Here is a 23617-nt window from a genome sequence, read left to right as displayed (position 1 = left end):
AACTTGGAACCTAAATGAAAATGAAATGAAGTCTTTAAGTTTAACGTCCCACGATTTGATGGACGTGAATGATGATGAGGATAAGCAAGTGAATGATGATGGGAGAGCATGCGGAATGAAATATGGGAAGAAACGGGAGTACCCCGTGAAAACCCACTGACAATATGTTGTCCACCACAAGCTTGGTTTTCTGGGGATCGAACCATGGGCCCCACACATCAGGGGTAACCGCAATACCAGTGACTACCGTGTTCCCCCTTTGGAAAATAAAGATCTGTACAATTATGATATTTCATAATATGCTCGAATGTTCATAAAACACATCAATTTTTAGCACCATATCAAGTTTTGTCGAGAAGGGATGTGTTTTATCGATTGCGATTTAATTAAATTCCTTTATTTGATTAAGTCCAAACCTAAATTCTGTGACCAATAACTCGAGAAAGAGCAGTCTGTATACTATGTAAGTGGACATTTTCATGCCACTTACTTGATTTATATTAATAATGATTTTTTTTTAATTTGTACTTTTATATGATAAATATATATATACAAACGTATAAATATTAGGTTTATTCCCAGGCCTGGGTGTTTAATATATCTTAAGTGTAAATATGAAGCTAATAATTTATTTCATATATATATGTATATTAGTCTGAATATTGTATGCAAACTGTATATTTATTTATTTATTTATTTTTTTTTTTTAAGCATTTCAGCTCATATAGATAAAAATGAATCTTTTAGTTTTAAAGATAGATAGAAACACTGGTCCATTAGAAGCTATAGTTTTAGTCCACATGTGTTGCAGAGAAACGGAAAAATATAGGAGGGGAGGTAGTTAGCGTCCTTCCTTTTTTTCAAAGTTAACGATCTTTTCTTTCTTTTGACTAGGAAACTTTTCGTATTTAGATTCTGCAACGTGTCTCCCGATTCGTATATAAGCGATCCCTGTTCTCTTGGTCAGGGTTGTTCTTTCAGAAACCATTGGATCACATGGCTACATTAGGCCTTCGGTCCTGGGTGAACGTGGATCAACCACTTTTGTTTTTAAGTCAACTTCGAGGACTTTATTCTTTTTGTCGGGGCTATGCTGTGAAAGGCTTGCTGGTTAGGTGGTCTTGCGTACGGCCAAGTAGGGAGATAGGATACATAGTTTAAGAATTTAAAATGTTAACTTTTTCTTAAGATATTTTCGATTTTCTTAAGTTTGTTCCCCTGCTAGGAATTATGTTTAGTTAGGTGAGATTTTATTAAGATGAAGGTTTGTTAAACCTTTGGTTAGGTCTTATGAAGGATATTCCCGAACTCAAACGATTTTGGGTTCGATCCATTTTATGGTTGAGAATTTATTTCTCAGACCTTGCATAGTTTTTACATGTTGTACATTTTGTTTACCTGACTTAACCTGTGTTAGGGATTGGCCCTTGTAAAAGGGTCAAGTTTTCTTGTCTCATTAGTGAGAGACCGATGGATAGGGCACGGCCTACTTTAAGGGCCATTTTCTTGTCTCATAATGAGAGACTGTCTTTTACCTTACCCTCACCTTTATCCTCATAAAGATTTTTAGCTAGGCATCCCGAACACAGTTTTTCTTGTATACGAGGATTCTGTGTAGCTAGGACAAGCTTTTCTTCAAGTGAGAGAATTGCTTTTAAATTTAAGGCTAAGATGAGCTGTTGCATCAGTGAGGACAGCAATAAGCTTATGCCGCAGGACCCTCAACATTTAAAGGACTTTTAGAGGACTAAAGAATTTACATTAGGTATGTACTGGCTCGGAGCGAGGGCCTATACTGATAGAAACACTTCAGAGTTTGCAGTGAAGACTCTGGGGGAATAACTCTGCGTGTGCGATTACTAAAAACTTATTAGTTTATCTATCTTGGAAATAAAAGGATCATCAAATTAATGGTGTTTTGTCTTTAAAATAAAAAAGTCCCTGAATCCGGGAACAAGAATCTCCAGTTAAAACATACCCCTAGATATTGAATAATATTACATACGTATTACTATACTTTTTTATGTGTAGTATATTTATATATAGTGAGTCTTGCCTTAAGGAAAGGGCCGAATCGATAAGTAGGCCAGGTAGTTTCATAAGGAAAGAAGAATTGAAGATTAATTAGATAGTTACGAAAAGATATACTACAACTATAATATTTCCTACACGAGCTATACTATTGTATCAAATTTAGTCGAAATCGGACTAGTACAAGGTGTCCAATATACAATGCAACCCGGAATTTGGGATAGTAGAACTTTTGAACCTGAAGAGATACGCAAATAATGGTAATACCAAAATAAAACCTTGTTCATGCTTATATTTTTAAACTAGGAATCAACGATTGAAGTACACTAGGAATCACACAGTGTTGCCAGATGTTATCGAAGGTGTATTTTTTTTTTTTTTTTTTTGCAAACCACGTAAATTGACTCATAACTCATACGTATGGATGTTCTGTCGTTAATTTTCAGTTTGTTTGCTTGGAGTAGCTTAGAAACATGGACAAGAGAAAACTAATTTTCATTTCTACCTATAACTAATCGGATGAGGCCTCTGTAAGAGAGAACTTGGGAAATCGTAATTTTCATAAATTAACACTGAATTGGCAACACTGCTGATGTTTCAGTGCATCAAAAGGTGTGTTAAGGATCTGTCTATATTATGCAAATTTTGTAAACAACTAAAAAGAAACTTTGAAATTATCATGATGAAACTTTTACTTACATGCACTCGGCAACAGTGCTATTCATTCAGGGGCGTCATTTCAGACATCGCTTGGGGGGGGGGACAAGGGTACCACCGACATAAGACTTTCACGTTTTGTACTAGTATATTAGTAGACAATCGATTAAAGTATATGTATTCCTCAAACTCTTGGGGGGGGGGGCAAATGCCCCCTCCTGCTCTCCCTAAATGACGCCCCTGAGAGGTATACACAAGCTCTGCAAGATCTGGACACAAACATTCGCAGTGCCATTGAGAACATTAGCGCTTCTACTCTTGGCAAAGTTGCTGACATCGTTGTGAAACGTGTGAACCAGTGTTTGAATCAAAATGGGGGCACTTGGTAATAGGGGCATTTAATTAGGTATAGTTGGATGAGAAAATGGCATATATTCAACTGTTTTTTATCTGTGCTGCATAAACGTCAATGTGTGTGTGTTGTTTTAGCCGAAGTTTAACGTCCCTTTCCAGACTATGAGATGTGGATCTACATTTCAAGATAAAATCCAACTCCCCATAATGCTTAAAATGTTCTTCCACTATAGGAACTTAACCAGGGCGCTACTTACACCAAAGAAGTGGGCGCTAGTTATAGACGAGGCCGACCAGAGGGTAGGTTATAAACAGTCTTGGGATATTAGACTATTATCATATATTCTAAGCTCCATCGAATATGTTAATTAGTTTAAAAATTTCGGTGGTGGTCCGTCGGTTCGGTATCTATTTTCTACTTAGAATATCGTAACCAGATATTTTCGAAATAAATTTTAAAGAACAAGGATAATTTCGAACTCAGACTGATTTATTTTAAAGAATGAACTTCACAGTTGTGAAGAAAACTCAGAGCATTAACTGGTACGATTTTAGGGATGAAAATAGTAAAATATTCAGCATTTCGGATGATACTGTAACAATGATACAATTGACCTGGCACAAAAATACAACAGCGTGTAATAAGATGGCCAGTTAGCCCGGATAGCTCAGTCGGTAGAGCGTTAGGCTTTTAACCTAACGGTCCAGGGTTCGAGTCCCTGTCCGGGCGTATTTTTTTGTAACACTTGGATCTTTTAGAGTTGGTTTATACGATCATTAGATTGCTTCAAGTAAGTGTTCATGTTGTTTGAGAGTTTATTCTTCGAGTTGTTTTAGAGTTTATTCTTTATCCCGTATACCATTGGTGGTATTGGAATTTTAAAAACTGAAACTAAGTTTAAAAACTAAATAGGTCTAAATAGGGCTGCATTGTTAAAATGTTATAATCTAAATATCAGTATGATTCCTGTTTTCTCCATAACAGGAGCTAATACCCCCTCATAAATGGATTAAGACAGTACGCTTCATTGTCAAAATACATTATGTAGCATAACCACAAACGGTATAACAACCACATAAAATTATATTTTTGGAGATAACGTTAGAATTTCAGGAGTGCATAATGGATCATGGAGGAATGAACATTCCTACGTTATCAAGTGCGACAGTTCCCTTACGTCTGGATTATACGGACACTGTAAAGACGGCGTTAACGTCCCCAATCAGGACAATGGCTAAACCATTGGATCATCTATACCAGTGGTCGCCAAACCGTCGATCGCGAGCTACTAATAACTCGCACTAAAATTTTCGGTAGATCGCGTTAACGCTCCGGTTGGCTAAGCTGGATTCTTCCATTAAGCTGACGCTAACGGTTGGGGTCACTGATGACAACAACTGCTTGTTTCTCACGAGCAACTGCCATTGTCAGTCTCATCTCAAAGGTGATTATATACGCGCGGGGTTGTGTATGTTATATTTTTTGTATGTAGACATTCGCTTACTAGGATTGTTTGGTTTCATAGTTACCAGAAATGTAAGTTTATAGGCAATAAATTAATGTAAGATTTTTTTTTTTTTTTTTAAGTTGATAATTCTTTTGGTTGATAGCTCACAGTAGGATTTAAAATCGGTACGGTACTCCAGTAGCTTAATAAGTTTGGCACCCCTCTGATCTATACGAACGTTTTGAATGGGAAGCGAAGATACGTTAACGAATCATAGTATGCTCTCAAATTCGTCTGGGCGCGCGCTAACAGCAAGGCGTTGGTGACCGAGAGCTCCACTATACGAGCATCGCATTTCGTCTTATCTACCGACAGAGTGTTTCCTATGATGTGCAATGTGTGTGTGTATGTTGCAGTCCACTTTTTCGCGTTGATAACGCCATGTTTACATCGTATAGTTCAGGAATTATTATTTCTAACACGCACAAAATTGAAGTACAGGAGACTCAAATATCTGGCTCGCTACTATCCGGCATCCGTACTATCCGGGTTAGATTTTAGAAAATAAGGATTTCTTTTTCGAATCATCTACTCGACTTGTAACGCCTTTATTAAAAATACAATTTGACAGGAAGATGAAGTCATCTATCAAGAACTGATTCAAAAATTGAAAAAGTACAGGTTTTGACTCTTTAACCTTAGTATTATCTTTCTTTTTCTGTAATTATGTGTATTATTAATCCTTTGGAGGTTTTTGGTACGAATCTGTGCCATGGAGTAGTGTTGTGTTTAAACGCTTATTAAGCTCATATAACATGTATTGAACCCGTTTTCTTTTTATTGGTCAAGTCAAGCATGGACCAAAGAACACTCCAGATGCGTTTTGGAACCGGATGGTCAACTTGGCAGCGCCAAGTGGGGACAGTAGGGTGACTTCTCTTTTTTCCTTAAGACAATTTTTTTTTTAAATCCCACCCTTAGTTTTCAAGCTATCAGATGGAAATTTTGCATAAGGATTGTATGCATCTTTAAGTTTTTCTCATTTTTTTTTTAAATCGCCATGTTAACCGTGGCCAGGGCCAAAGGGCGCAAACGTTCCGAGGTGTTGATTTTTTCAGAAAAATTCCGGTTTTCTCCGAATTTCCCGGTTCAGGTATATGACACGGATACATGAGTGGCACCATTGAAAAGGAAAGAACGCGTAATACTGAAGTAAATGGCGTTTAAACCATGGCCAAATAGTAATGATGCAGTAAATTTTTAAAATATAAAATATATATAAACCGATCACCTTTAGACTTTCAATTTTTTTTTGGGCCGTGAACCCAGGCCCGGGCCAGAGGGTCGCAAATATTTTGAAAAACGATTTTTAAATAACTCCCAGTTTCCCCTGATTTTCCCGTGTCTAGTATATGATACGGACAAGCGAGTGGTACGTACCGTTGGAAAGGATGCTTTATTCTGAAAAAAAAAAAAAAAAAAAGCAGTAGTTGTTAGAGTGAAAATCTTAAATTTACCTCAAAAAATGGAAATCTCAAAAGGAAATGAAATGAAAATGAAATCTTTAAGTTTTACGTCCCACGATTATGCCGATTAGGCTAAAGAAGATGGTGATAATGAGAAATGAGTGAAATGGTGGAATGAAGAAAGTGGGAAGAAACGGGAGAACCCCGAAAAAACCCACGAGCACGGTGTTTGTCCACCACAAAGTCCACACGGCGCGAGCTGGGATCGAACCAAGGACCCCAAGCACCGGAGGTGAACGCTCTAGAAATCTCAAAAGGGTTTTAAAAAAACATGAAAGATATGTCTGATTACTTTAATTGGGAAGTCAAAATCCAGAATTTTATGTCTCTAATATTACGAGATTTCGAGATATGGACTTCAAATTCCTATCCGTTTTTCCTTCGCTCGTTCTTTGCTTCCCTTGTATGTCCAACATCAAGAAAACGCTAAACGCTAATTCATGTCCTGGAGATTCCGAAATATGTACGTCTTAATGTAATAATTGCCACATTTATTTCAAAGCTCCATTCCTTGTTGAATTTTCAAGAATCCTTCTTTATTGATACCTTACGCAGGCATGTAGCCAAGGGAGGGGGGTCCAGACTCCCCCTTCGATCCAGAAATTAAAAAAAAATAAGAAAGGATGAAACAAAATGAAACGAGAAAAAGAAGAATCAGCGGTAAAAATTTAAAAAAAATAAAAATAAAATAAAAACTACGGGAAGCTTTTGGTTACTCTTTCTTATGAGGAGATTTGTATTACTTGCAATACATGGTGGCGAGGTGAGCGAGATATCCTGGAAGAGTCAAGGAATTTGAAATTTCTAGAAAAGTTAAAGAATTCTCAGAATTTCTGCTACTAGTCAGGGAAACTTCAAGCTTCCGAAAGTATAGTGCCATTGAGTAACAGCGTGGACATTTTTTATCATAATTTATCGTCATCGCATCCTTGCAGAATCAAATATGTTATTTCAAAAACAATTTTCTACTGCTCCTTTTACCTGTCATTTGAAACCGACTGTAGTTGACGGAATAATAAAAATAAAAATTTATATGGAAAAGGAGTTCTATTAGCATTTGGTTCAACAGAAAAGGAACGCAGATATTGTAAAATATTTTACAAGACATTGTTGAGTATGTAAGTACTTTTTATAATAGTGAATATGTACTTTTCATAATGTTTGAGATCATAATGAAAGGAAAATTGTTATATTTGAATGAGCAAAGAAAGGAACGTAAATATTGTAAAATCTTTTTCATTACTTTTTTATTCTTTTATTACTCGAGATTTCTTCTAAGTTTGTTATTAAAATACTTACCAATATATCCTCATTTTATTGCCCCAACAAACCAATATATGTTGATAGTAAAGTAGTTTATATTGATTAAGCTCCCGGGCCTTTAGAATTTCATGTCACCTCCTCCCCCCAGTTACGAAATCTTGGATAAACGAACCAATATATGTTCCAGTAAAATAGTTTGGAATGATCGAGCCCCTGCTGTGATGATCACAATATTTCATGTCACGGACCTCCCCCCCCCCTCCTTCACGAAATCCTGGCTACGTGCCTGTCTTACGTCACAAATCGTATTTACTTTCAAGCTTAAAAGGTTTGACCTGGGCGTTAATCACTTGATCACTGAGTAAGCCATTACCGTATTTTACAGACTATAAGACGCATTTTTTTCTTTGTAAAATTTCCTCCAAAATTCAAGTGCGTCTTATACTCGAAAGTAATATAAAAGCATCCAGTGTTTGATTTAAAATTCCCGCCAGTCTTAAAAAGTGGTCATATATTTGATGCCGCGGGAAACCTATTTCTATCTGGCAACATTGGATTCAACTGATAGCAGCAGTGCACCGATGAGATGAACATGAGTTGCGAAGATTCATAAGTTTGCTAACACTATCTCCCTCCCATATCCCACTAAACTGTTACGATATTTTTAAAAAATGCTTAAAAATTAAAGCGTGTCTTATACTCCGAAAAAACGGTATATAGGCCTATATATACAGGGCGTTTCAAAACAAAACAGACAACGTTTCGGAGCTGGTTCCCGATACCAAGATAAAACAAAAAGTATAGACCAACCTGGGTGCACAAATGCTTCCTTTCGGAGTTATAGGCTGCCGAAAACATTAAAGAAAATGAACTTTAAAGGTTCATAGGTCCGAAACTATTGGACCTACCGTAGCCGGGTCAAAACTTGACTTAGAACCTAATATGTGCTCTATCCAAAAATACATGCCTCGGAATCTTAAGGTACTCACGCAACAATTTTTATAGAATGAGTTTGGTTTCGGACATATCATTTGAAATACTCACCAACTACCTCTATAAAAGGTGTTGCGAAAGTACCGCAAGATTCTGAAACATGTATTTTTGGATAGGACAAATACTGGTTCCTAAATGAAGTCTTAACCCAACTCCGGTAGGTCCCATAATTTTGCAACCATGGACCTTTAAAGTTCATTTTTTCATGTTTTCGGCAGCTTATAACTCCGACAGGAAGCATTTGTGCACCCAGGTTGGTCTATACTTTTTGACTTATCGTGGTGTCGGGAGTCGCCTCCCAAACGTTTTCGGTGTTGTTTTGAAACACCCTGTATATACATACGTTTCTCGCTTTTTCCCTCTACCAATTCTTTCATCTTCATTCACTTGCCTTAATCATCCGACATCCTTAGTCTAATGGGCATAATCGTGGGTCGTTAAGCTGAAAGATTTATATATACAGGCTGTGTTGAACTGACAAATTCTCAAGCATGCAAGAATACGAAGAAAATATAAATTGAGTATGTCATTCAATCAGCTGCCTTGATAGCGCAGTAGGTAGCGCGTGAGTCTCATAATCTCAAGGTCGTGAGCTCGATCCTCACTCGGGGCAAACTTGTTTTACACATAAGTATATATCATAATGTCCAACAATCGGATATAATTATTACTGGAAAAACATATTATATATACACATTGGAAGAACATATTATATACATATGTTTTTACCAGTTATAATTATATCCGATTGTTGGACATTATGATATATATTTATGTATAAAACAAATTTGCCCCGAGTGAGGATCGAACTCACGACCTTGAGATTATGAGACTCACGCGCTACCTACTGCGCTATCGAGGCAGTTGTTAAAGAGACGTTCTCAATTGACATTTTCTTCGTATTCTTGCATGCATGAGAATTTGTCAGATCAACACATACCCTGTATATATAATTCTTTCAGTTTAACGATCCACGATTATGCCCATTAAACTAAGGGTATCGGATGATTAAGGCAAGTGAATGAAGATGAAAAAATTGGTAGAGTGAGAATGAGGGAGAAAACGGGAATCAACCCGAGAAATCCCACAAACACGATGTTGTCCACCACAAACTTACTGTTTGTATCATATAAAATATAATTAAAGACAGTAAAGAGGGTCTGGAATAGAAGTTTCAGTTTTATCCGGTAGATGGCAACCGCTATTTTTTTTTTGGCCATCTAACGGTGCGATGTGTATCATATAGCATTCTACAATTATACATCTTTGTGTCAGTGGTAGAAGTGAGCCATGGATAGGCGCCGTTAAGGTCACCGTTATCCATGAAGTTGTTAACGGATTGACACCATTAACCAAGTCGATAATCAGTGTAGCTATCTATTGCAAAAAAAAAAAATGAAAAAATTTTCTTTCGTTTAATAATTATCATAGAGTAAGGATAAGCATAAGAGGTCTCAGCAGCTCTTCCCGCCTAAACTAAGTTCACTGTTCGTAGGTTTTCTTAAGAAAATTTCCTCCAACTGACACAAAATTTTCTCTTTTCTTATTAAAGTTTCCCTACTTTTTGAGAGTCCAATTCCTATGGTAGAAGTTATGTGATAAGATTAATTTAACTATATGAAAGCAAGTGCCAACCACTTTTGGATTCTTCTCCCAAGCGTTGTAAACAGTATTTTGCGCCACCCTGTATACCTTATCTTTGATCATTTATTATTATTATTATTATTATTATTATTATTATTATTATTATTATTATTATTATTATTATTATTATTATTATTATTATTATTATTATTATTATTATTATTATAAACACGCAATGCATTTGCAACATAGTTAATCAACCGTTTCATTTACTTTATCCCTCAAATTACGGGTAACGATTAATAATTTTCTAATCTACCATTCCATTTAAAATATTGCTATTATTAAAACAGTAAATAATGCTGTATTTCCATTCTAAATAGATGTTCTTTATTAAAACTTGACTCAGTTCTAACACCGTGTGCGTGGGTTTTCTCGGGGTTCTCCCGTTTCCTCCCACTTTCTTCATTCCACCATTTCATTCATTACTCATCATCACCGTCTCCTTTAGCCTAATCGGCATAACCGTGGGACGTAAAACTCAAAGATTTCATTTCATTTTTTGACTCAGTTCAAACCTCAACTTTGATAGTCAATAACTCGGAAATCAAATGTCTGTAGAGGATAAGTTTACGCTCGCATAGTAAGGAGCTCAAGGTCTACCAAGAGTGAACGAAGTGAGACAGTATGCGATGGTATGCCGTACGGCCTCTGATTTTTTTTAGCGATGAAGTCATACCACCTTTGGTTTTTTAGCGATGAAGGCATACCACCTCTATTTTTTTAGTGATTAAGACATACCGTCACGGGCTAGTAGATGTTAAATACCTTTAATAAATCCATTTTATACACAGTAATTGACGAACAGCTCTGAATGTTAAAAAAAAAAAAAATCATAGGAATATGTAAAAATAATTTCTAAGTTCGCAACACCGATATTTTTTTATCTTTTTCCTACCTTTTCTTTTTTTAATGAGGTGTCTTCAAAGTGGAGTATCTAGTTTATATTTTGATGTGGCATATTGAATTGTATCTTTCGTATGTATGTGTATATCTTTTTGTCTTACTTCATATAAATGTCATGTTTGAGCATAAGTGGATTTAGGGGTTGTCTGCTATGGGAGCGATTCTTCCCGGATTTGAAATACCCTTCACAGTCAGTTGAGTGAGGGGTCCGGGAGTTTTCCCACAGGAAATTGTTAATATAAAAACTCGGTTTTTGAGCATTTTGTGTATAATTCTCAATAATACAACATAAGGGGGATATTTATTTTTTTTCAGAAAGTGGTTGGCGAAGGATAAAGTCTCTCCATACCACCCTCGTAACTAAATAGAAGCTGTCCAATGGTTTTCAGTCATGTAATAATAATAATAATAATAATAATAATAATAATAATAATAATAATAATAATAATAATAATAATAATAATAATAATAATAATAATAATAATAATAAAAACTTGTAGGCAGCATACCCTCACTGTATTTCAACATTTAGATAACCGGTATGTCGAGTTAAAATCGTAATAAAACATACCGCCTCTGCTTTTTTCCCACTTCGAACACTGTTTATCAATATGTTAAATTTAATGAAGGTTGGATGAATTCACCTGACGACGTACGATATTCAGTATATGAGCGGCTCAAGGCAAGATATTGATGTCAGATTTTCTAATTTTCGAGTAAATTGAGAGAAAAAATTCAACATTCCCATGCAATACAACGCAATGACAAATAGCAAACAATTTTCCTCTGCCATCTGCAGGTACATTTCCGAAATTAAATTACCTAGATACTGTTCTATAGTCCAATCCCGATCCAATCCACTCAACTCAATTTCACTGGAAGTGGCGAGAACCTTTGTCACCACACAACCCCTTTCCACCCACCCACCCACCCCCCGAGCCGCTCATATTGTATTCTATTTTCCCGCTATTCATTTTCAAAAAGCAAAATCAAATGAAGTATGGAAACACAGAGATTTGAACCAAGATCCTTGACAGTACTACAGTAGCTATTTACAGTGGAGCTATTTAAAGAAAAAAGTAGTATTTTATTTATTACATTATATATTAGTGAATTTAAATACATATCATATGCATTATAATAAAATACTTTATTATTTTGCTTACATACAGTTCTGTATATTTTGCCTTTGGCGTGAGAGACTCAGGTTCGATTCCCGGGCGGGAGCTCATGTGGTTCGGATTGCATGTTAATCAATAGGTTCCGTATCATATAGCTTCGCTGCTGAAAGGGGCGTCAAACTCAAAATCAATTTAATTTAACTTCTCTATATTTTCTTCCTAAACGTATATGATGATGTGGAAAAAATATCGTATAAAGTCCGAAAGTTTGTTCAAAATGTCGTAATAAAATACAAATATACAGTATTTAGTTGATTATATAGATATGTTTAATAATAACAAAATTAAGCTAATAACGTTTTATTGATTTATACTTCCAGTATTTTGGGATCTTATTAAACGGCAGAGCACGTTTGCAGTTGAATATGCGTGTAAAGACTGTGAAAGGTGTTAAGCAATCCGAAGTCTTTAGTGAAAACATGTTCTTACCTATTTTGTGGGCTGAAGAGGTAAGATAATTTCCAACCATGTTGAATAAACTCATTTCATAATGTAGTTTATATGTTTTGTACCGTTGAACCTATTTATATATTCGTGTAAATGTGATGACTTTATAGTAACATAGCCAGGACTTATATTTGGAGACAGAGTCAGTCGAGAAACTTCTTTTACGTCTATCAAAATTTAGCTTCAAATCTACGACCGTATAATAATATATCTCAGGCTTGGAGGAATTAGACTTCCTGTCTACATAACTGGTGACCATATTTGAACTAAGCATAATAACAAATATTAAAATTGTTACACAATATTATGATATACGGTATATCACAACAAAACTCTATTTCACAATATACGAGGACAAGTCAAAAATTATCCATACTTGCTATAATTTGTTTTATATCGTGTGCACTGCTTTCGTATATTATAATGCAACGTAATGTTCTAATGGCTATTTAATTTTTGTGGTAATGTTGTGAGAATTTGATCTTTTCTTGCTTGCCTACTTCTCTATTTTTATCTCTATTCTATCAGAAATTGTACGTAATATTTATAACTCTCAATCTGTGCGTCCAAAATGACCTGACGCACAAAGTATTTGACTTGCATTTGATAAACTATTAAATATATAATACTTATATATATATATATATATATATATATATATATATATATATATATATATATATATATATATATATATATATATATATATTAGGCTTGTATTAACTAATTATAATGCTTCTTCGTTTAAGTAACATCTTGGGTAATTACTTATATTCAAAACACAAATACCTAAATTTATAGGTTTTACAAAAACTTCAGGTTCATATCAAAATATAAAATCATAACAACACCTGTTAAATTCACTTAATTCAAGGAAAATTGAGAATCTAATTAAATGTTTTTAGTCATTCTGGCCTTTGAAGGCAAGATTTAGTCATTTTGCCTAATATTGTCAGTTATCTCTCTCTCTCACACACACACTGGGAGTTTGCAAAAGTTATTTTCGCACGAGTTCGAAGAAATTAATTTGGTGAAGAATAAATGATTTCCAAGTGTAGAGTTCAATAAATCATTTCGCTATACCTTGAAATTGGGAAGTCATTTAAAAAGTGACATTAAGAAATTAAGGAATATTGAATTCGAACTAGCAACAAGCAGTATCCTGAAACCAAAAGTTTGGGCATCTTTCTTATGTTATGCAGTAATACTACTATTTTTCTTTTAATGCAAGAAATGTGCATTTCTGTAGTGGTTTTTGCATAGTGAATGTGTTATAAATTTTAAATTAACTTGGTTTATATTTGAATTTGAACTTAATACATTGTAAGATAAATTATTTATTAAACTTACATGAGTAATTAGACTGTGGTGTTGAACGTAGCTTACTTGAAATTTGAAATACAACTAAGACAGTACAGAAATTATTATTGAAACGTTAATAGGAATTTAAAAGCAAAACTAATTATTTTTATAGTTTGGCTTTCTTTCTTTTTTCTTTTTTTTTTCTTTTTTTTAAGGAAAGGTACAGATTTTATTCTGCTTGTTATATTGAACCCTGATTAATTATAAATTCTCTGTCGTGTTATATTGTAATAGTGTATGAAATTAATCACTGTTACTTTTCCTAAGTGAGGTTAATGTAAACTAAGTAATGTAAACCTACTTTCCACCTTAGGGCTTCTTTCGTTTGCTGAATAATATATAATCATTAATTGGAACCAATACGTACTATTAATCTAGCTGCTAAACGAAGTTAGGAAAGAAGTAATTTAATGGCAACTTAAAAATTTTGTTTTTAAAAGTTTTAAAGTTGAAAAGTTTAGAGATAAAATTAAGTATTTTCTTTCTTTTTTTTTTAAAAAAAAAGAAAGAACAATACGCTGGGATATAAGAGTGTTTTATAAAAAAGTATATCTAATCACTTACACAGATGTGAAAGTAAATGTTAGTTTCCAGCAACACATTATAAACTGATGTTGAAGAAGATCTCCGTAAAGATCGAAATGATTCAGTAAACGAAGAAAATCCTGAGGTACAAAAGTAAATTTAGGTTTCTTATGAGTATGTACCTTATATCTTCAATCAGAAAATATTAAAATAAGTTACTCATTTTCTTTTTTTTTATTTATTGTTAAGTATTTAATAACCACTTTCTTTAACTGTATTACTTTTCGTAGACTTCCAAAATCAACATTTTGAGGTTTTCAAGTTACATTTTTGGAGTGCAAGGCAAAAAAGCTTGTTTCCGTGTATCTATGTCGTGTTTACCTAGTTTTTTTTTTTTTTTTTTTTTTTTTTTTTTTAATGAAGCGCCTTATATTGTATCAGTGGCGTAACCAACGAGGTTTCGGGGTTTGAACTCCCCACCTCTTCAGAAAGATACACGAATATAAACATTCACCATGTTAACTCCTCTCCATTGACGAACTTCTGCTTATGCTGTTGTGTTGTTGTATGTTTCTATTTAAAACATGTTTTTTATACTTAAAATGTGACTTTGGGGTGGGGTGATGTTCATATTTACAAGATGTATATGCATAAAGACTGTGTACGTCACCCTTAGGGAAAAAAAATCAGCTATCCGTGATTTAGCAATGTTTTATTATATCTACAGTTTATAAATAAAAGAAACAATACTTTTTTTTCAGCAAAATAAGAACGGTAAGTCATGCTTTTTGGCGCTAAAAAGGTCGTCTTTCCAATTTTCTCAAAAACTACACATAAGAATTTACTCTCAAGCATGTCATTTTTTACAGCTCAATCTGTATGTCTTTATATTTGAATAATATTTTACTTAGACAGAAATTAAAATTTAATAATTTATTATAAATTTAGAATTTTTACCCTCAAGTATATTATTTTATTCGCTCAATAAGACCTCTCAAATTATTTATGTCTCATCTTGACAATCCTTCTCCGTTAAAACTCTAATAATATTGTAGAAACGTTTGAAACAAAAATATTATAAATATATAGAAATTAAATTGTAATTAAATATACTTAAAAAAATAATTTTTACTTTAACTTCATAATTGTTTTAATGTTTTATGGGCATTAAAACATCATTAAAATATTCTTACTATAGCACACCGCGACTACTTGATCGTTGGAAGAGCTAGGAACTCGGACTGAAAACGCCTTAACAAACTTTTTACATTGTTAAATGAAAAAAAAATATATATAGCAACTAAAAATGATTTAATGTTAAACAGATGACATTATAATATTGTGTCAGCCAGGCACGTACGCAGGAATTTATTTCGGGGTGGGGTGAAAATAAATCATATTGAATTTTGTAACAACACCCCTAAAATTAGAGTAAATTTACGGAAAAGCTGGGATTTTGGGAGGGAGGGTCAGGGCCTCCAAAGCCCCACAACCCGCATGCGTTTCTCTCGTGTCAGCTAATACGACTACAAGTTATTTCAGTTTCTGAGACATCAAATCATTCCACTCAGATTATGCTTCTTCCATCGTTATATTCTAGATTATTTTAACTTACTCTACTTAAAATTATGTTATCCTACTACATTTTATCAAGTTTGCTTCAAAACGAAAAATTAATCTTGAATTCTCTTTCATTGCAGTCAATTATTGGTTTGCCATTCATTATGTTGGTTTGCTTGCATGCAGTGGCATTCGTATTTACAATGACATCTCCTGCTTTTGTGGCGTGTGTTATTGCTGTGGCTGTTATGACATCAGTTCTCCTCATGTGGGTATTGTATAAGAAAATGAAAGACAAGAAGAAGAGAGACTTCAAGAAGAAAAGTTACTTACCAGTATCTCAAAAACTATTAGGTGAATAGCAAAATAAATTCATGAAGTTCAAAGAAATAGCTGTACTCCGTTTCTTTAAGTACTGTTATTACTGGAAGGCAAAGACAAGAAAATTTTGTGTGACCAGAAAGAAAAATATCTGTAGCAAACCTGTATTAACTCTACGAAATAAATAAATAAATAAATAAATAAATAAATAATAAAACGAAATTAGCAATCCAAGCTTCTTCCTAATCTTACATTCTAATCTAATTAACTAGTGATAAAGGGAGTGTTTTCTTCTGGCATTTGACAATATTACGTATCCTTTATACTGAAGTTTTTAAAAATTGCAATTTGTCTAGTCATTTCTTTACTTTTACATTTATTACATTATTTTTTCAGTTTATATTGATTTGAAGATTGGAAGAAGAAAATGAAATGAAATCTTTGACTTTTACGACCACGATTACGCCGTGTGGGATAAGGGAGACCAGAATAATTATGAGAAATGGTGGAATGAAGAAAGTGGAAGGAAATGGGAGAACCCCGAGAAAACCCACCCAGACGGTGTTTGTCCACCACAAAGCCCACTTGGCGCAAGCTAGGATCTAGCCAAGGACCCCACGCACCAGAGGTGAACCTTCTAACACCGAGCTATCGCAGCCCAAGATTGGAAGAAGATTATACAATATGGGTTATACAATGGAGTCTTGAAAAGTTCCTGACTCAGTGGAACCCTTACCTCTGGTGGGTGGGGGGTCTGGTTCGATCCCTGCCCAAGTAAGCTTGTGGTTGACTAAAAGATTTCTTTTTATTTTTTGTACTTTTCTGAAAATAACCCTTAAACAAGCTTTGAACGAATAGGATTCCAAATTTAGGAGGTGCAAATACCATAAACTAAAATGGTAATATGTTCTAAGATATTACTATTGTTCAGTAATTTTGAAGTTTAGGACGCTGCGTAAACCAAACATTGGGTTTTCTTATTATTTTACAGTTACTTTTGAGACAAGGTAAGCCAAAATATGTAGTGTAGTTCTATAATCCAGCTCTTTTGAAGATAAGATTGTGTATAGGAAAGCAAAAATCTTCTGAACGAGGTGATCTTGCGCATTGGTTTGCATACACTGACTTCAAGACTCGGCGTGGTTCGTACAAATAGTAAAAATCCTATTCTTCATTGTATTGGCGTTGCATAGAACGGAAAAAGAATTAATTACTCTTCATATCAAGAAGTTAAATTTAACAAAGTCCTGCTTAAAAATGATTCCTAAGAAAATGGTTATTGCATATAAGTAGATTTAGACCAGTGATCCGCAACCGGTGTGCCAGTACAAGGTGAAAGGTGTGATGCAATTTTTCATAGTTATGTTGTATAAAAAAATAAATTTTATTTCATTTTTATTCCATAACTGTGTAAAGTATGAGTACAATTATTTATTTTAATATAGATCTAATAGAAAAGTGTATTTTCTTATATTTCTACACTCCATCCACAGTGAATTAAAGTACATAAATTATTAATAAATTCAGAAGTCTCTAATAATAATAATAATAATATGAAATATAACAATATAAATAATGATAAATATAACATGTATGTATTAGCAATGCCAATATCAACATTACATGACCAAAACTACATTTTAGTGTGCCGTATTGAGTCATATTAATTTATGGTGTGCGCGAGGAGCAAAACGCTGAGGATCAGTGATTTAGACTGTAGCTAGCTTGATATGTTTCCTAACATAAATTTTGGCCTGTATCTTATATAAAATGAAATGTAAAGATGTTTGACAGTTAACTAATCGTATTTCGCTGAACTGATACTGATTATTTTTGATAATGAGTGAACATAACTTAAGCTTTTACCACATCCGTTTTCCGGAATAGTTTATCCTAAGGGCGAAGGAGTAGAGTTTCAAAAATTTATGCCAAAAATACAGTATCTCACAAACCCGTAAAGTTAGAAAGATGGAACTTAGTATGCAAAGTGTTTAAAATGAGACACGTCCCAGCGTTTTTGAAAATTTCTGTTTTAAGAGGAAGAAAGAATTTTTTTTTTTTTTTTACATAAATAAAAATTAATGTAACGACATTTGGCGGCAACTCCAAGTAGACAGCTCCACCGAATTTGTTAGCTTTTGGCCAGTGAGCCATGCCCTAACTTAAACTTTTATCACATTGGCATGGAGTTGAAAAGGGTGACTTGTAAAATAATCGAAAATGATCGATATTAGTTTCTATTGCATAGTTTTTTTTTTTTTTTTTTTTTTTTTGTGACCGCTGAGGTGAATGGTGACCCCCCTCGATGCCGTGTATGTTCAAATTCATTCCGCGTCAACATAAGAATGAAAGGTCAGATGGGGATTACATGAAAAAATAATCGAAAACTACCAATATTAGTGTCTAATTTGCAATTTTCGGGGTTGCTGAAATTAATAGTGACACTCCCAGAGTCATTTAAGTCGAAATTAATCTATCAGTAACATCAGGGTGGGGATGGAAAGGAGGTAACTTATAAAAATAATTGAAAATGATCGATATTAATGTTTGTCTATAGTTTTCCGGGTTGCTGAGATGAATTGTGACAATCCTGATGACATTTAAGTCCAAGTTTATTCTCCATCAGTATGGTAGATGAGAACAGTGAGAGGTGGAGAGGGGCGACTCTATGGGTTTTTATCATTATACTTCCATTGAAATGCGTCTTCTAAATAGGAAGGGAATCAATTATTTTTCCTTAACCTAGTCTCCCGCACAAAGAACGGGTATTTCAACTAGTCTTGAACTAAAGTGTAATTATTTTGAATAGCTTCCAAAAGCTAAGAAGTGTTATGATTTGCCTACATTATTCTTTTAGGATTTTTAGTTAAACTTTATCAAGAAGCTGCAGTCAGCACACAGTTGCATGCATTATCCTTCGGAGCAAGGCGTAAACTAAAACGCTCAGTAGATTCGGGCAGTGTTGAATTCAGACATTTTCACCCGGGGAAGAATGTTAACTCCTCGGGGGGAGGGTTGTTTTTCTGTATTTTTGCAAGAAAGCAGCATATTTAACAATTCCATTCATATGCACATCTTAGCTAATATTGAGGCTAATTGCTGATAAATATTCAATGTGAGATTATATTAAAAGAAAAACAATAGTTTAATTTTATCTAAAACATTAAATAAAGACTGGCAAATATATTTTAGACTAAACTTTAACTGCTATTTACAGTAGCTATTTTAGTTATTTTTTCCCTATATTCAGTAGTTCCTGTTTGTTACTAACGTAGAAGTTTTTTTTTTTTTTAAAATTAACTCAAATATTTTTTGTTCTAAAACAAACATACATAGGACTATCTTAACAAAAAGTAATCATTCTTTCTCACACTTCTGATTCTAAATCAAGCATATTAGCCTTGGTTTCTTTACTGCATACACATCAATAGTTTAGTTTACGAAATCTTCAGTAGGATTAGTGCTGTGTCGTGGAAAATCAGCGCTTGAGGCGAGAGTATACGACGGCACCTCCGTACATATGAATGAGGTCCACAGACCAGCTGCGAAAGATGAGAAAATTTTAAAAAGTACGAGGGTCACTACGAAAGTTTTGAGATGTGAAATAATTTACATACTTAAAATCAATTTAACACTTACATTTTCTCAAAATATTCACCATTACACTGTATACACTTTGGCATCACTGCTTCCAAAAGTGGTTTTCGAGGAAAGAAGTCTTGTTTTTCAAGTGTTGAAAGTTCATTCTCGTAAGCCACTACAACTTCTTCAGGGCTGCAAAACCTCTTCCCACGCATGCGATCTTTGATCATGGGAAACAGAAAAAAATCACACGGGGCCAGCTCAGGGCTATACGGCGGATGAGTCATAAGTTTGACCTACGTAGATTCTAAAAACTGATTTGTGATGTTGGCCGTGTGTGCTGACGCGTTGTCATGATGAAGCAGGATCCCACGCAATCCAGTTCTTGAACGCCGTTTCCGAAGCTTCTGGAACACTTCTGTTAGGCAAACAGTGGTGTACCACTGAGCAGTAACTGTCCTTTGTTCTTCAAGTGGAACAGTTGCAACATGGCCAGATTTGGAGAAGAAAGTTGCGACCATCTTCTTCCCCACACTTCGCGGTCGCTTCACTTTCGTGGGTGGATTTTCGTCTGGAAAGATCCAAACTGTAGACTGGCTTTTATTTTCAGGGTCAAATTGATAGATCCAAGTATCATCACCAGTAACAATGTCAGAGACGCGTAGAGAATTGCCTCCATCAAATCTTGCAAGCATTCCTTCACATCATTCCACACGCATGTGCTTCTGCTGTTCAGTCAAAGTGTGAGGCACCCAACGAGATGAAACCTTCCTGAGCCGAAGATGATCATGAAGAATTTTTGTTACTGCTGGCGATCCAATGTTCACTGTAGATTCAATGTCCTTGAAAGTTGTTCGAGGATTTTCTCGAATCATTTGTTCCACAGCGCCATTGTTTTCATCTGACACAGTTGTTGCCGGACGACCAGCTCTCTTTTCATCTTTAAGCGATGTCCGGCCTCTTCTGAATTCACCAAGCCACCGAAAAATTGTAGCACGGGAGGAGCAAGGTCCTCAAATGCCCTCTGCAAACGGTCAAGGCTTTGTGTCTCGTTCAAACCACTTTTGAAATCGTAAAGGATCATTACCCGTAAATGTTCCCTTTCGAGCTCCATTCTATAAGTGAAAAAGTTTGTAAACAGAACGCTGCAGCCTAGTTGTTGCACACCTAATCCTACATTTCCCCACTCCCTTCTCCGCGACGATGATGTTTTGCAGTGTTGCAATCTGGAGGGAGCGGAATGGTCTGAGGATTTTCTACGACATTTGAGTGTAAATACTGTATATTGACTGCACTAAATTTTTAATGCATTTTAATATTTTCTCTTTGAATATTAAATGAATTAAGTATGATTAGGGGTATTCCTTACCAACGTAATATATGAATTAAAAGGTGGAAAAGTTCGCAATGAATCTTAATGAAAAATAAATAAATAAATGATAACAGAAATCACCTTCTAAATGTTTTCCATTTCTCCTTCAGTTTCACTCTCCCACTCATCTGAGTCTGTATCGGCCGATGAATCTGAGTCTGTATCGGTTTCACCAAATCTAATTATCAGTTCATCTACACGCTCACCCATAAGCCCGTCTCTTTCAAAGTAAGAATCTTCAATTTTTTTCACGTGTTCACAACATTTTACCCATTTCTGTGGTGAATATTCATTAAATAACTTTCTTTTCATCCAGTGAATCGGAAATGCATTGCCTTGCTTTGCTCTTGATCCCCCCCCCCCACAAGTTCAATAGGATTTAAGTCTGCGTGGTAAGGTGGAAGTCTTATTATAGTGTGCCTCGTGTTTATAAATTTCTTGTCAATCGCGTATTGTTTCACATAAGATACATTTTGAATTCTTAAGAAAAATTGTCTTTTGTTCATTCTCCACAATATATTTACTCTATTCTCCGCTTCAATTTCGGTTTCGTTTATAGGTTTGTCTGTCGCTGATAGCCACTGTATCATGTCGCTTTTAAGTGAAGACATAGATAGTCTTTTATTGATTTGAACATTGTGATAACTGGCATTATCAACGACAACAACGCTGTTTTCGGGAAGATTAGGAAGTAGTTTTTCATCGATCCATTTTGAAAAATTTCTACTATTCATGTCATCATGATAATCTCCACCTTTTTGCTTAGATTTGAAGAATAATAGAGCATTATCAACAAACCCAAATTCCCCTCCTGCATGGACAATAATAAGACGTGGCCCTTTTCCAACAGTTTCTGTTGCACCTATTTCACTCTTACTTTGCCAACACGCCGGTACTGAATGTGATGCGTGAATGTAGGTTTCATCTCAGGCCGGGACCGTGAATTAATAATGTGAGGCCCGACTCGAGTTAGAAATATGTGAGACCCGACTCGAGTTAGCATTTAGGCCCGACCCAAGGGCGCCGATTTCTCTGTAAAGTTGGGGGGGTGGCATTCAGATGCAGAAGGTATATACATGAGGATTTTAAGACAAATTGCATTCAAATTATGCCAAATAATGTATATTCATAAATACAATAGGGGGCCCACATGACCTTTGGGACCTCGAACGTATAACTAGGGTGATAATTAAATCAAATATTTTAATTGCAACTATGCCAAATATTTTGATCCGCACTTCTGGAAGAGGAACTAGCTGAAATAAAAGAAATCGTTGAACAAAGTTTTCTCTACTAGTTATCAGTTGTTATAGTTTTTTTTTTTTTTTTTTTTTTTTTTTAACACAAGTTGTATCTTCGGCCTTGGAAGTTGAATAATTATTCATTCTTACTCAGAAGGATGTGGGGCGCAAAATGTTAAACATTATAACACTTGAGACATAGTTTGTACTAACAATAGACTGAAAGCAGCTTATTTGTTGTCTTATATTGACAAAAATACTTTTGTCAACTCGTCTCATTGAAGTAAGACAGAAATATTTCCCTTTCAGAAAGATGCGCCCCCCGTTCTGTATTTGCCCCTGGTTCAGTATCAGTGGCGTAACAAGACGGGGGGGCAAGGGGGCATTGCCCCCACCCAAAGTTCTGGTAGAAGTTATTGGGGACGCCGAAGGTGCCTAATGATAACTTTGCCTTTTTTTAAGCCGATTGAAGAATGAAAAGTTTATGTACAAAAGCAGTGTTTTGTATGCACTGCCAAATCTTCGACAAAATATAGAGTTCAGTGCTTTGTATTATTATAACTAATGGACACTTTCTCTGTTCTTTTCGTGATGATTGTCTAGGGCACCTTTGGTACAATAAAATAAAAAAAAAAGAATTATCTATATGACAGTCAAGCAGCGATATAAACAGTTTCTTAATCCTTTGTCGCCCCTCATTATGTACGGGCGACATAACGCTTCGATAGAATAAAAAAGAAAATAATTTTACAATGACGGAGCATGGTAAATATATTAATTATTCCTTTCGTCGCCCCTGACTGTATAGGGGCGCCTTCGATAGAATAAAAGAGAAATAATATTGCACCAAGGGGCGCTGTAGATATATTAATTATTGCTTTTGTCACCCCTCATTGTATAGGGGTGTCTTCGACAGAACAAACAAAGATGTAATACGGTATTTCACCAAGGGCGCTGTAGATATATAAATTATTCCTTTTGTCGCCCCTGATTGTATAGGGGCGCCTTCGATAGAACAAAAAGGATATAATATTGCACCAAGGGCGCTGTAGATATATTCATTATTGCTTTTTCAACCCTCATTGTATAGGGGCGCCTTCGACAGAACAAACAAAGATGTAATACGGTATTTCACCAAGGGCGCTGTAGATATATTAATTATTCCTTTTGCCGCCCTTGATTGTATAGGGGCGCCTTCGATAGA

The 23617-nt window shown here is 34.9% G+C and overlaps 1 protein-coding gene and 3 non-coding genes across 4 annotated transcripts; 3 read left to right on the top strand and 1 right to left on the bottom strand.

The window, feature by feature from the left end:
* Nucleotides 1-3699: 3699 nt before the first annotated feature.
* On the top strand, nt 3700-3772 carry TRNAK-UUU (transfer RNA lysine (anticodon UUU)). Its single transcript has one exon. It is a non-coding gene; the product is annotated as a tRNA-Lys (tRNA).
* A 5040-nt stretch (nt 3773-8812) lies between these two features.
* On the top strand, nt 8813-8885 carry TRNAM-CAU (transfer RNA methionine (anticodon CAU)). Its single transcript has one exon. It is a non-coding gene; the product is annotated as a tRNA-Met (tRNA).
* Nucleotides 8886-9061: 176 nt separating this feature from the next.
* Nucleotides 9062-9134, bottom strand: TRNAM-CAU (transfer RNA methionine (anticodon CAU)). Its single transcript has one exon. It is a non-coding gene; the product is annotated as a tRNA-Met (tRNA).
* Nucleotides 9135-12329: 3195 nt separating this feature from the next.
* On the top strand, nt 12330-16382 carry LOC145662018 (uncharacterized). Its single transcript, XM_081727354.1, has 2 exons — nt 12330-12452; nt 16038-16382. The coding sequence occupies exons 1-2, from the start codon at nt 12369-12371 to the stop codon at nt 16257-16259; spliced, it is 306 nt and encodes a 101-aa protein (XP_081583480.1). The 5' UTR covers nt 12330-12368; the 3' UTR covers nt 16260-16382.
* The last annotated feature ends 7235 nt before the right edge of the window (nt 16383-23617 follow it).

Source organism: Thermobia domestica, chromosome 10 (genome assembly GCF_964235325.1).
Source record: "Thermobia domestica chromosome 10, izTheDome1.hap1.1, whole genome shotgun sequence".
NCBI lineage: Eukaryota > Metazoa > Arthropoda > Insecta > Zygentoma > Lepismatidae > Thermobia > Thermobia domestica.
This window is presented reverse-complemented; position numbering and strand designations above follow the sequence as displayed.